Raw genomic sequence first — 14,649 nt, forward strand, 5'->3', positions numbered from 1 at the left:
CCGTGAACATAGCCTTTGTTGCCACACAGCTAGAAAAGGTTCGCGAAATGTGGAAGGTTTTCATTGTTGTACTGTATTTCACCATATCCTTCAATTAATAAATAAAATCAAAAGTCTGTGATTTTTCAGTTTTCATTCTGAATGTTCATCGTATACATATTACAAAATAAAAACATTTAAAGTTCCGCGCAGGTTTCAGGCCATGTAAAAATTTCTTGCTCAAAAATTTGGTCCTTGCAGCTGTTAAAAATAATTACAGGGAACGTTGGTCGTGGCCCCTGGGTCAGGGGTCTGGGATCTGGAGACCCAATGCCTGCGAGTCTGGACCAGGGACTGTCCTAGTGTCAGAGCACTGTCTGTGTGTTTGTTTTGCTTCATTTAGAGATTCTGCGTGGAATAGGACCTTCCGACCCTTCGAGATGTGCCTCCCAGCAACCCCCGACAACCTCGTTTTACCCCTAACCCAATCGTGAGACAATTTACAATGACTATTTAACCTACCCGGGTCATCTTTGGACTGTGGGAGGAAACCACAGCACGCGGATAAAACCCACATGGTCATGGGGAGGACGTACAAATTCTCTAGAGGACAGCGAGATTCAACCCTGGACTGCGACACTCCCAGCCGTAAAGGCATCGCGCCTTCTGTGGCACCCATGTTTTGTTGTGGTTATTGTTGCTGCTTGTGACAACACCGTAAGCTTGCTATGTTCGTGCCGGAATGTGTGGATAACTTCACTTACCTCAACACTGAACTGACTCCACAACCTACGGACTCACTTTCAAAGACTCTACAACTCAAGTTCTCATTATTATTTATCGATTTTATTTTTTGTCAAGTTTGTTGTCTTTTGCACACTGGTTGTTTGTCTGTCTGTCTTTGTGTGATTTTCATTGACTATCGTGGTTCTTTGTTCTACTGTGAATGCCTGCAAGAAAATGAATCTCAGGGTTTTATATGGTGGCATATCAAAGTTCAAAATCAATTTATTATCAAAGTATGAAGATGTCACCATATTCAACTCTGAGATTCATTTTCTTGTGGGCAGTCACAGTAAATACAAGAAACAAAATGAAAGACTAGACAAGCAACCAGCATACAAAAGACAATAAACTGTGCAAATACGAAAATAATTGAGCAATAAATATCAGGGACATGAGATGAGGTGTTCTTGAAAGTGAGTCCAAAGGTTGTGGGCACAGTTCAGTGCTGGAGCAAGTGAAGTTGAGTAAAGTTAACCCCACTGGTTCAGGACCCTGATGGTTGAGGGGTAATAACTGTTCCTGAACCCAGTGGTGTGGGTCCTGAGGCTCCTGTACCTTTTTCCTGGTGGCAGCATCGGGAAGAGAGCATGCCCTGGTAGTGGGAGTCCTTGATGAAGAATGCTGCTTTTCTACAACACTCTGTGTAGATGTATCCAATGGTGGGGAGGGCTTTACTTGGTTGGTGCAGCTGTAACGAAACTCAATTTCCCTCGGGATCAATAAAGTATGTCTATGACTATGTCTATGTCTACTCATAATGGACTGGGTTGTATCCATTACTTTTTACAGGATTTTGCGTTCAAGGGAATTGGTGTTTCCCTATCAGGCTGTGATTTAACTAGTCAATATACCCTCCACTACATATCTATAGAAGTTTGTCAAGGTTTGAGATGTCACGCTGATAAAGTTTCTTAAATTTTTAAACTTGCAGCCTGCCCACAGCATATCCTTAAGTTGTGTTGGTTAACCCAAATAAATAATTTCAGTGTATTTTTCAATGTACATGTGATAAATAAATCTGAATGTGGGTCAGGTCGGATTTCAAAAAGTGGTGGATACAGCCCGGGTAAAGGTCTCCCCACCACTGAGCTGCTGTCATCAGGAAGGTGGTACAGGAGCTTCAGGACTCACACCACCCGGATCAGCAACAGTTAATACCCCTCAACCATCAGGCTCTTGAACCAGAGGGGGTAACTTCACTTAATTTCACTCACCCCATCACTGGACTGCTCCCACAACCTATGGACTCACTTTCAAGGACACCTCATCTCATGTTCTCAATATTTATTGTTTATTTATTTATTATTATTATTTTGCCTTTTGTTGTACTTACTATGAATGTCCAGAAGAAAATGAATCTCAGGGTTGAATATGGTGAGATACATGTATCTTGATAATAAACTTTTTGAATTTTTGCATTAACTGGGTGCCTCCTCCTGCTCTTGTGTGTCAAACAGAGAACTTACTCGCCAAGAAGTGTCTGTTTGTTGGCTGTGAATTGCTGTGGACACAGGGCTCAGTGGGTATGTGAATCCTGTCTCCATAGCAGTGTTGAAGGAGGTTCATACCCACCCTCGCTCAACCAAGGCGATCTGATCCTGGATAAATGCCCCGTTGTTCAGGTCACCGCAGGCTTGCGGGGGGTCTGCGGGAACCAGGTAGATCTGCTCATATCTGGTGTGCTGCGGAGAGAAAGTCAAAGATACAAACATCTATTTCTCTAACTTGGGCTAGTCACTACCCTCCACTCCCCCTCTTTGTTTTCCCCTTTTCCCACCAGCCCTTTAACCCTCCTCTTTTCCTTCCCCACCCTCTCCATCTACCAATCACTCACACATCCCACCCTCCTCACACCCCCTCCCTTTATTCCACGGTCCACCGCCCTCCCCAAATATGCCCAATGACTCGGCCTCCACAGCCATCTGTGCCAATAAATTCCACAGATTCACCACCTTCTAGCTAAAGAAATTCCTGCTCATCTCCATTCTAAAGGGACGTCCTTATATTCCAAGAGTTCCCAACCTTGTTCATGCCATGGACCCCCATCACTGACCAAAGGGTCCATGGACCACAGGTTGGGAAACCCTACTCTATTCTGAGGCTGTGCCCTCAGGTGCTAGGCTTCCCCACTATAGGAAACATCCTCTCTATCTCGGCCTCTCAATATCCATGATACCATACATAGGAGCAGAATTAGGCCATTCAGCCCATTGATCCTGTGCCGCCATTCCAACCTCGTCTTATGGTCTCATGGTCTTCTTCGGCCCTTTCTCACTTCCACCCATCACCTCCAGCTTCTCAGGTCATTCCCACTCTCTCACCTGTATATCACCCCATTCTATCATCTGCCAGCTTCTCAAGTCATTCCCACTCTCTCACCTGTATATCACCCCCATTCTCCTATCATCTGCCAGCTTTTGCTGCACCACTTCACTCAGCCTCTTTAAACAGGCTGCCTCCCCTTGGGATGTTTCCCACAATGGGAGTGTCTGGGACCAGAGGGCATAGACTCAGAATAGTGGGACATCCATATAAAACAGATGAGGAGGAAATTCTTTGGCCAGAAGGTGCTGAATCTGTGGAATTCAGTGTCAAAGCCAGCTGTGAAGGCCAAGTAATTGAGTTTATTTAAAGTAGAGATTGATAGGTTCTTGGTTTGTCAGGGTGTCGAAGACTATAGCAGGAGAATGGGGTTGAAGGGGTTAATAAATCAGCCACGATGGAATGGCAGAGAAGACTCGGGCTGGGTGGGGAATCTCTCCTCCAAGGTCTTATGGTTTTTCCAGTCCCGATGGAGGGTCTCAGCCCAAAACATCAACTGTGTATTCCTCTCCATAGAAGCTGCCTGACTTGCTGAGTTCCTCCAGCATTTTCTCTGTGTGATGCTGCAGGTTCCAGCATCTTGCGTCACTTAGGTACAGCCCACTTACCATGGAAACAGGCCCTTCAGACACCCAGTTAACCATTCCACACTCCTACCAACTCCTCCACTAAAGATTCTACTCCTCAACAATACACTGGGGGGAGGGGCCAATTAACCCACTGACCCCGCACGTCTCTGGGATCTTTGGGGAAACTGGAGCACGCAGGGGAAACCCACACAGGGAGAACCTGCAAGCTCCACGGAGACAGCACTGGAGATTGGGATCAAACTAGGGTCTCTGGGAAGTGAGGCAGCAGTCAGGTCATAATTAGCATCCAAAATGTTGTTTCAAGCACACAGGAGAAGCAACGGGCCAAATGGGGTCACAGAGTCATCGAACATGGAAACAGACACTTCCACCCAACTCATTCATGGTGACCGAGATTCCCTCTAAGCTCATCCCTTTTGCCTACGTTTGGCCCATATCACTGTAATCCAGGAGTTCCCAACCTTTGTTATGCCATGGACCCCTACCATTAAACAAGGGGTCCATGGACATCAGGTTGGGAAGCCCTGCTCTAAATCTTTTCAATCCACGTACCTGTCCAGGTATCTTTTGAATATTGCTAATGTACCTGCCTCAATCACTTCCTGTGGCAGCTCGTTCCAAATGCTGACCACATGGATAGGATCACAGAGTAGCACAGGAGAGAAACAGGCCCTTTGGCCCATCTAATCTATACCTATCTCATCAACCTGCACCTGGACCATAACCCTGATGTGAATCGGTTTTTTTTAATACTTTATATTAGTTGAAATAATGCAAAACTAAAATTGTAGTTTTTAGTATTTTTAACTATTTATTTCTAACAAACTCATGTATTTTTCACAATGCATGGTCTTTTGCCTCCACTTACTGGCAGAAGGCAGTATAGCAGTTACATATATTTCCATACAGGGGCGACACAGCAATGCAATGGTTAGCACAACACTTTACAATGTAGACTACACAGGTTCAATTCCCGCTGCCACCTGTAAAGAGTTTGCACATTCTCCCCATGACTGCAGGGTTTCCTCCGGGTGCTCCGGTTTCCACCCACATCCCAAAGACGTACAGGTTGGTAGGTAAATTGGTTGTTATAAATTGTCCCACTATTAGGCTAGCATTAGATTGTGGGATTGCTGGGTGACCTGGCTGGAAGAGCCTACTCTGCATTGCATAAATAAACAAACAAACCTTTTCATTTTTAAATGGCTAAGTATGAGCATATTATACGCCTGTTACAATTGTTAAGCCTTTTGATTGGATTCTGTTAACAGAAATTCCCTGGATATCTCGAGTATAAAGGTGATAGATTTTTCAAATGCGCCATCTTTGAATCTACTGAAGCTCTTTAATCAACTCCTCAGCTCTTCACTTAGTCTCAAATGCTCTGCATCTGTTAAACTTTAACATAAGCTATCACAAAGAATCAATGAATCAAAGATTCTCGATCATTCCTGAACTCCTAAAAGAACTCAGAAATGGAAAATTACTGACATCTGACACTCTCCATACTCCTCCCATCCACGTACTTATCCAAATTTCTCTTAAATGTCACAATTGCACTTCTGCTAGCAGCTAGCACCACCTTCTGAGTGAAGAAGTTCCCGCTTGCATTTACCCAGTCAATACCCCTCATAATTTTGTCAAATCTCCCCACAACCTCCTACGCTCCAGGGAATAAATTCCCAGCCTATTCAACCTTTCCCTGTAAATCAGGTCCGCAAGTTCCAGCGCCATTTTTGTAAATTTTCTCTGCACTCTTTCAAGCTTATTGTAAATAGGTGACAAGGCCTACACACAATATTCCAATTTTGGCAACACCAACATCTTGTACAACTTAAACATTGTATCCCAACTCTTGGCGTCGATACTCTGATATTTGAGGATGTAAGAGAAAAGGTGGGTGATGGGCTGTGTAGGAGGGAAGGTTTAGACAGATTGTGGAGTACGTTTGTATAGGCCAGCATAACATCATGAGCTGATGGGCTCAGTCCTGTTCTGTTTTCTATGTTCAGCATAGGCAGCCTTAAGCATCTGGGGGCCGTTTCAAGAGTTAATGTGGGGCCCTACCCCCGCTTCCCAATTAAAAAAAAGAAAAAAAGCGAATATTCAAGTTGGTTTGCATCAATAATGGTATAATTTCAGACTTAAACGTTGATGCATTATATGCACTTTCAGCATAATGGACAGGCAGCTCAACATAATCCAAACAATTCTATTAATTAAAACTGAAACAATGACATTTTTTGCTTTGGGGTGAGAAGCCTCGCCCTTTTCGGCAAATAGTCTGCATTGAATGGCACTATGTGTTAGGTATCAGCTGACATAAGAACATCTTAAACACTTTCCCTCCAATTAAATTAATAACAAAAGCAATGTCATATTTAATGAAAATTCACACTTTATTTATTCAATGAACGGTGTCTGAAAGTTAACTACTGGAAGTTTACAACAAACGGCGTCGCATGCTCTTTCAGCACCACGGACAGCTCACGTAAGGTCTGGAGAGCGAACAGGAGGAGAGTGAGAGAGCGAGGGGACGCAAGCGGGAGAGAGAAATTACGATTTGTGGAAACGCGCCTAATCGCCTATACACATTTTGAGTGAAATACGTGGTTTATTTTATTATTTTAATTATAAACTTTATTTCTGCTAAAAATGTGTTAAAAGACTTACCACTAGAACTTCACCACCGTCCTGTGCTTGAGTGCTGAGAATGCTTTAATGAGCTCATCTTTGTCCAGCGATCTTGTTATTTCATGCTCAATTGATATCTGAGCAGGAGCTGACAGACGCTCCTGGAGCGTGGTTGTCCTCAGATGCGTTTTGATGAGCTTTAGCCTTGAAAATCTTCTCTCTCCACTCGCTACAGTCACAGGCACTGTCAGCATGAGTCTTAGAGCAATGGTGAGGTTAGGATACAGTTCAACCAGATCGTTGCTGTAAATGTAGCTCAGAATCTGCAGGTCAGTGGTTTCTTTTGCAGGTCCGGCACTGACAGCAGCCAACACCTTGTGCAAAAGGTTCTTAGCATCCACACCACCAAGTGTCCTCTCCATGTTTACGCAGCTGTCTTTCAGTGTGCGACTTTGGGTGGCTTTTTTCATTTCCTCTCTTCCATAAATGAAGCCAAACAGACTGTAAAATGACCCCATCGGCTTAAAGCACTCACTAATGCCTGTGATAGCAGAGTCCACTAGTAGAAGGAAAACTTCCCTCTTGTACCGTTCCTTGGGTGCCACTGTCAGGAAAGGATCTGCACTTTGGGACTCGTACTGGAACTGGCGTTTTGGTTATCTGATTCGTGCAGTAGGAAAGACTATTGGCATCCCTATCTCTTCAGCTATGTCTCTGGCATCTGTTTGGGCGGATGAAAGGCCATTCTCTCTGTATTCCTTGAGAAATTTCAGAACATATTCCACCTCGCGCTGTAGCACATCGATTCCCACTTGTGGGCTCTGGGGCAGCTTGCAGACACGATTCACCTCCTGTAAAACGTTGTACCAGATGATAACAGTCAGCAGGAATTTCCATGACGTGATCTCCTGTTCTAGGCCTCTGGCTGCAGATGTGGTTTCACTGTCACCTTTCTGTGTGGCATGTTCAATCAGTGACAGGAGCGCATTGCCAACATCGGGAAGCTGGTAGCGCAGGACTTTCACACTTTCCACGCGGCACTCCCATCGCGTGTTGGATATGGCCTTGAGGGTCATCTGTGGCACGCCCTCCTTGAAAATCTCCCATCTCTGTGTCGATGAGCTGAACAGTGTGTATAGACGTTACAGCACCCCAAAGAAGCTCACAGACTCCACTGTTGATTTTGCAGCATCGACAATGACTAAGTTTAGGTGTGGCTGGCGCATGGCATGAAGTGCTTTTTTATTAATATCTAGCACCCTCTTCTGCACCCCGCTATTTTTCCCCCGCATATTGCTCCTGTTATCATATGCCTGCCCCCTGCATTTTGAGATATCTAATCCTAACTTCTCCATATGCGTTAAGAAGACGTCGGTTAGGCCTGCACCTGTTGTGTCGAGCGCTGGCAGGAAACCAGCAAAATGCTCACTAACAGCAGCTCCGACATTTACCTGGCCCGTGACAATGTGCAGTGTCACAGAGAGCTGCTCCATGTGTGCAGCGTCAGTGGTGCTGTCCATTATCACCGAGTAGTAACGTGATTGTCTTACTCTCTCTGTTATCGCTTCCAGTGTCTTGTCTCCAATAAGTGTGATTAACTCATTTTGTATGGTTTTCCCCATGTAGTGGTCAGCAATCTCTTTTCTCTCTGCTCATCACTGGGTCGAACTCGACAAGCAGCTCCACCAGACCTAGAAATTTCCCATTATTTGGTTCATGAAGGGTGGAACTGTGGCCACGGAAAGCAAGGTTTCATTCAGCAAGGTGACAGACTATGGCAATGAACCTCTTCATGACATCATTCCATTTTTTTTCCCCAGTGTTTGCATTTCTTGGTATGTGCTGTCAATAGCACTGTGAGTTCCTAAGCGCGTCTCCAGCTCGCGCCAGCTATCCATGTTGGCACGGTGCGCATTTGACTTCTCATGATCCTGGAGTGTGAGAGTGAGTCGCTCCCACACTCTGAAACCTCCGCAAGTGAGACTGTGATTTCGCTTGCCAAATAGGGTACAGTAGAAACAAAAGATTCATGATTCTGAGTACACTAACCATGACCTACGAATGGTTTCTCCATTTTTCATCTTCATAATATATCTGTCCATGGTAAAATGACGGCATGATTGGCTCTGTGGAAAGTTAGTGTCCTCTAACTAAACAGGACCTCTCCTAACAATGTCGATCCATCGATCACTGGTAGTATGCATTGGCCAACGTGCCGGATCGGTCTCTGTGAATGTTAGTGGGGCTTTCTCTCTGTCTGGTGGGCTGGTGGCAGCATCTCCCTCACCTGTCTCAGTTGTAGGACTGTCACCATGCTGTGGTGCTTGTTCATCAAACAAAGTTTGATCATCATTATCACCATCTGTTTGAGTAGAATTGTTCTTCTCATTTTCATTGCTCTGATTACCAACATCTCCTGTACCGCTTACACTGTCACTTGGCACTGCAGCCCCATGCTGTGACGATGGTGCAGCAGCAACTGTAGTCAGTGGGCCTTTTACAGATGCCGGACCAAAGAAAGATGTAACTTTTGGGAGACTATTTAGACGTTTTGTTCTGTTGTCTAATATTTTCCATTTTTCAGCACCACTAGGATAGGAGCGTTTTATTTTACCCTCATTGCAAAGTAGCCTTCTTTGCTAGGAGCAATGTTTACAAGTGAAGTAAATATTTAAATGTATTTTCTCAGATGTCAGTCAGTGAGTGCCCACTGGTGGTTCGGCTGGCAAAAGCAGGAGAATATTGTGGTGTCTGGGAGCTGTGCATTAAATTTTTGCATGTCAGTCGGGAGCCCCTGGGAGGGTGGGGCCCGCTTCAGTTAAAACGGGTGAAACGTAGCTAAGGCCACCTATGATGTTCAGTACAGTGCAAAGACATAACATTACTATAAATTACAAAATGATGAGAAGCATTGATTGTGTGGATAGGCAGAGGCTTTTTTTTCCAGGGCTGAAATGGTTAGCACAAGAGGGCACAGTTCCTAGGTGCTTGGAAGTAGGTACAGAGGAGATGTCGGGGTAAGTGTTTTATGCAGAGAGTGGTGAGTGTGTGGGATGGGCTGCTGGCGGCAGTGGTGGAGGCAGATACAATAGGGTCTTTTAAGAGACTCCTGAATAAGTACATAGAGCTCAGAAGAATAGAGGGCTATGGGTAACCCTAGGTAATCTCTAACATAAGGACATGTTCGGCGCAGCTTTGTGGGCCGAAAGGCCTCTATTGGGCTGTAGGTTTTCTATGTTTCTAAAATAAATATCATCATTATGTGTCATGTCACATGATGTGGGCGGACATGGTCTCCATGTTCTTGGCAAATATTTCTGCAGAAGAGTTTGCCATTACATTCTTCTGGGCAGTGTCTTTACAAGACAGGAGACCCTAGCCATTATCAATACTCTTTGGAGATTGTCTGCCTGGTGTCAGTGGTTTCATAAGCAGGACTTGTGATCTGCGCCAGCTGCTCATGCGACCATCCACCACCTGTTCCCATGGCTTCACGTGACCCTGATCAGGGGGCTAAGCAAGTGCCACATCTTGGCCAAGGGTGACCTGCAGGCTAGTGGAGGGAAGGAGTGCCTTACACCTCCCTTGGTAGAGACGTATCTCCACCCCACCCGATCACAAAAAATAAATATGGTGCAGAAACAAAATGAATAATAAAAGCCCTGAAGAAGGGCCTCAAGTTGAAACATCGACTGTTTATTTATTTCTAAGATGCTGCCTGACCTGCTGAGCTCCTCCAGCATTTTGTGTGTGTTACCTATAATGAGGTATTCATGGGCTATTCACAAATCTGATGGCAGAATCTTGGTCCTGGCCTGTTTATTTGTACATACAGGACATTTATTCAAAGCTGTTAACACATTAATGATCCTAAAATGCTCCTCAGGAGCTCTTGGAAATAAACACCGACTGAGCCATTGAAGAAAGTGACCAAAGAGATAACCTGAAGGATTTTGCATTTGTACAAGCTGTCGGTGGGGCCACATTTGGAATACCATAAGATATAGGCGCAGAATTAGGCCATTTGGCCCATTGAGTCTGCTCCATCATTTCATCATGGCTGATCCACTTTCCCTCTCAGCCCCAATATCCTGCCTAAGAATCATAGCAACAAACAGCACAAAACAGGCCCTTCAGCCCATCTAGTCCATTCTGAAACCATATAAACTGCCTACTCCTATCCACCTACACTGGGACCATAGCCCTTCATATCTTTACAATCCAAATACCTCTCCAAACTCCTCTTCAACATTGAAATCGAGTTCACGTGGACCACTTGTGCTGGCAGCTCATTCCACACTCTCACAACTCTTTGTGTGAAGACGTTTCCCCTCATGTTCCCCTTAAACTTCTGACCTTTCTGCCTTAAGCCATGACCTCTGGTTGTAGTCACAGCCAACCTCAGTGGAAAAAGCCTGGTTGCATGTACCCTGTTGATATCCCTCAATCTTGTATACCTCTATCAAATCTCCTCTCAATCTTCTATGTTCTAAAGAACACAAATCTAACCTATTCAATCTTTCCTTATAACTCGGGTCCTCCAGATCCAGCAACATAAATTTTATCTGCACTCTGTCAAACTTTTTTTTAAAACATCTTTCCTGCAGGTAGGTCACCAAAAATGCACACAATACTCCAAGTTAGTCCTCAGCAACATTTTATACAATTTCAACATACCATCCTCTCTCCTGTATGTATTCAAGACATTTATTTATGAAGGCCAATCTGCCAAAGCTTTCTTTACAACCCTATCTACCTGTGACACCACTTTCAATGAATTATGTACCTGGATTCCCAGATCCCTTTGTTCTACCGCACTCCTCCGTGCCCTACTGTTCATTGTGAAAGACCTACCCCGTGGTTGATTCCACCAAAGTGCAAAACCTCACACTTGTCTGCATTAAAATGCATCTGCCATTTTTCAGCCCATTTTTCTGGCTAATGCAGATCATAAGACCATAAGACATAGGAGCAGAATTAGGCCGTTCAGCCCATCGAGTCTACTCTGCCATTCTATCATGGCTGATCCCGGATCCCACTCAACCCTTCAATCACTGAATCATCCTCATGAACCCCCTCTGGACTCTCTCCAATGACAACACATCCTTTCTGAGATATGAGGCCCAAAACTATGGACAATACTCCAGGTGTGGCCTGACCAGTGTCTTATAAAGCCACAGCATTATCTCCATAGAAACCACAGCACAGAAACAGGCCCTTTGGCCCTTCTTGGCTGTGCCGAACCATTTTCTGCCTAGTCCCACTGACCTGCACACGGACCATATCCCTCCATACACCTCCCATCCATGTATCTGTCCAATTTATTCTTAAATGTTAAAAAAGAACCCGCATTTACCACCTCGTCTGGCAGCTCATTCCATACTCCCACCACTCTCTGTGTGAAGAAGCCCCCCCTAATGTTCCCTTTAAACTTTTCCCCCCTCACCCTTAACCCATGTCCTCTGGTTTTTTTCTCCCCTTGCCTCAGTGGAAAACGCCTGCTTGCATTCACTCTATCTATACCCATCATAATTTTATATACCTCTATCAAATCTCCCCTCATTCTTCTACGCTCCAGGGAATAAAGTCCTAACCTATTCAACCTTTCTCTGTAACTGAGTTTCTCAAGTCCCGGCAACATCCTTGTAAACCTTCTCTGCACTCTTTCAACCTTATTTATATCCTTCCTGTAATTTGGTGACCAAAACTGAACACAATACTCCAGATTCGGCCTCACCAATGCCTTATACAACCTCATCATAACATTCCAGCTCTTATACTCAATACTTTGATTAATAAAGGCCAATGTACCAAAAGCTCTCTTTATGACCCTATCTACCTGTGACGCCATTTTTAGGGAATCTTGTATCTGTATTCCCAGATCCCTCTGTTCCAATGCACTCCTCAGTGCCTTACCATTAACCCTGTATGTTCTACGTTGGTTTGTCCTTCCAACGTGCAATACCTCACACTTGTCGGTATTAAACTCCATCTGCCATTTTTCAGCCCATTTTTCCAGCTGGTCCAAGTCCCACTGCAGGCTCTGAAAACCTTCCTCACTGTCTACTACACCTCCAATCTTTGTATCATCAGCAAACTTGCTGATCCAATTTACCACATTATCATCCAGATCATTGATATAGATGACAAATAACAATGGACCCAGCACTGATCCCTGTGGCACACCACTAGTCACGGGCCTCCACTCAGAGAAGCAATTCTCTACCACCACTCTTTGGCTTCTTCCATCGAGCCAATGTCCAATCCAATTTACCACCTCTCCATGTATACCTACCGACTGAATTTTCCTAACTAACCTCCCATGTGGGACCTTGTCAAAGGCCTTACTGAGGTCCATGTAGACAATATCCACTGCCTTCCCTTCATCCACTTTCCTGGTAACCTCCTCGAAAAACTCCAACAGATTGGTCAAACATGACCTACCACGCACAAAGCCATGTTGACTCTCCCTAATAAGCCCCTGTCTATCCAAATGCTTGTAGATTCTGTCTCTTAGTACTTCCTCCAATAACTTACCTACTACTGACGTTAAACTCACCAGCCTATAATTTCCCGTATTACTTTTCGATCCTTTTTTAAACAACGGAACAACATGAGTCACTCTCCAATCCTCCGGCACTTCACCCGTAGACAGCGACATTTTAGATATTTCTGCCAGGGCCCCCACAATTTCAACACTAGTCTCCTTCAAGGTCCGAGGGAACACCCTGTCAGGTCCCAGGGATTTATCCACTTTAATTTTCCTCAAGACAGCAAGCACCTCCTCCTTTTCAATCTGTACAGTTGCCATGGTCTCACTACTTGATTCCCTCAATTCCATAGATTTCATGCCAGCTTCCTTAGTAAATACAGACGCAAAAAACCTACTTAAGATCTCCCCCATTTCCTTTGGTTCCGCACAAAGCCGACCACTCTGATCTTCAAGAGGACCAATTTTACAATCCTTTTGCTCTTAATATACTTGTAAAAGCTCTTTGGATTATCCCTCACTTTGACTGCCAAGGCAACCTCATGTCTTCTTTTTGCCCTCCTGATTTCTTTCTTAAGTATTTTCTTGCATTTCTTATACTCCTCAAGCACCTGATTTACCCCCTGTTTCCTATACATTTCATACAACTCCCTCTTCTTCTTTATCAGAGTTGCAATATCCCTTGAGAACCAAGGTTCCTTATTCCTATTCAATTTGCCTTTAATCCTGACAGGAACATACAAACTCTGCACTCTCAAAATTTCCCCTTTGAAGGCTTCCCACCTACCAATCTCCTTGTTTTTATATTCTATTCCCCTTGAAATAAATGCCAACACTGTATTTGCCTTCTTTACCATAGACTCAACCCGTAAATTAACCTTCTGGGAGTCTTGCACGAGGATTTCCAAGTCCCTCTGCACCTCTGATTAAACCTTCTCCCCATTTAGATAATTATTATTATATTTCTGTTATATTATATACACTATTATTCCTTTTACCAAAATGCATTAACATACATTTCCCAACACTGTATTCCATCTGACACCTTTTTGCCCATTCTTCCAATTTGTCTAAGTCCTGCTGCAATCACATTGCTTCCTCAGCACTATCTACCCCTCTACCTATTCTTGTATCATCCACAAACTTTGCCACAAAGCCACCAATTCCATTATCCAATTCATTGACAAACAATGTGAAAAGTAGAAACACTTGGACAGGTACGTGGAGGGGTGGGATTTAGAGGGATATGGACCGAATGCAGGAAATTGGGAATAGCTAGGTGTGCACTGCGGTCAGCATAGACCGGATGGGCTGAAGAGCCTGTATCCATGCTGTATTACTCTGTGATCATTAAACACCACTGGGTCGCCCTGCTGCAGCAACACACTGAGGCTGGAGAGCTTGCAGAGTACTTCAGTGCCATGGTACACGCACAAGCCCTTCAACATGCAGAATTCACAAAACACTACACAAAAAAAAATTGAGAAGTAGAATAAAATTTGCTCTCACCTAATTTATGTGAAAATATAAATAAATTGCAATAGTCAGGAGAATGAGTTCAAGAACCATGTTGCAACTCTATAAAACCCTGGCTAGAGCACACTTGGGAGTATTGTGTTCGATTCTGGTCATTTTATAGGAAGGATGTGGAACCTTTAGAGAGGGTGCAGAGGAGATGTACCAGGATGTTGCCCCAATTAGACAGCATGGATTAAGAGGTTAGGCTGAGTGAGTTAGGTCCTTTCTCTTCAGAGTGAAGGAGGATGAGAGTTGATTTGATAGAGGTGTACAAGATGATAACAAGAGGCACAGATCCGGTGGGTGGTGATAGAGACAGATACATTAGCG

General features: G+C 44.3%; 1 protein-coding gene across 1 annotated transcript in view; it reads right to left on the reverse strand.

Moving 5' to 3' along the window:
• LOC140196886 (protease-associated domain-containing protein 1-like) overlaps nt 1-14,649 on the reverse strand; it is a 30,958-nt gene that overhangs the window by 4,026 nt on the left and 12,283 nt on the right. Inside the window, exon 5 of the mRNA XM_072256794.1 lies at nt 2,338-2,447. Within this exon, the coding sequence (XP_072112895.1) occupies nt 2,338-2,447 (110 nt within the window). The remainder of the gene's footprint in view (nt 1-2,337; nt 2,448-14,649) is intronic.

The sequence above is a fragment of the Mobula birostris genome, chromosome 4 (genome assembly GCF_030028105.1).
Source record: "Mobula birostris isolate sMobBir1 chromosome 4, sMobBir1.hap1, whole genome shotgun sequence".
NCBI lineage: Eukaryota > Metazoa > Chordata > Chondrichthyes > Myliobatiformes > Myliobatidae > Mobula > Mobula birostris.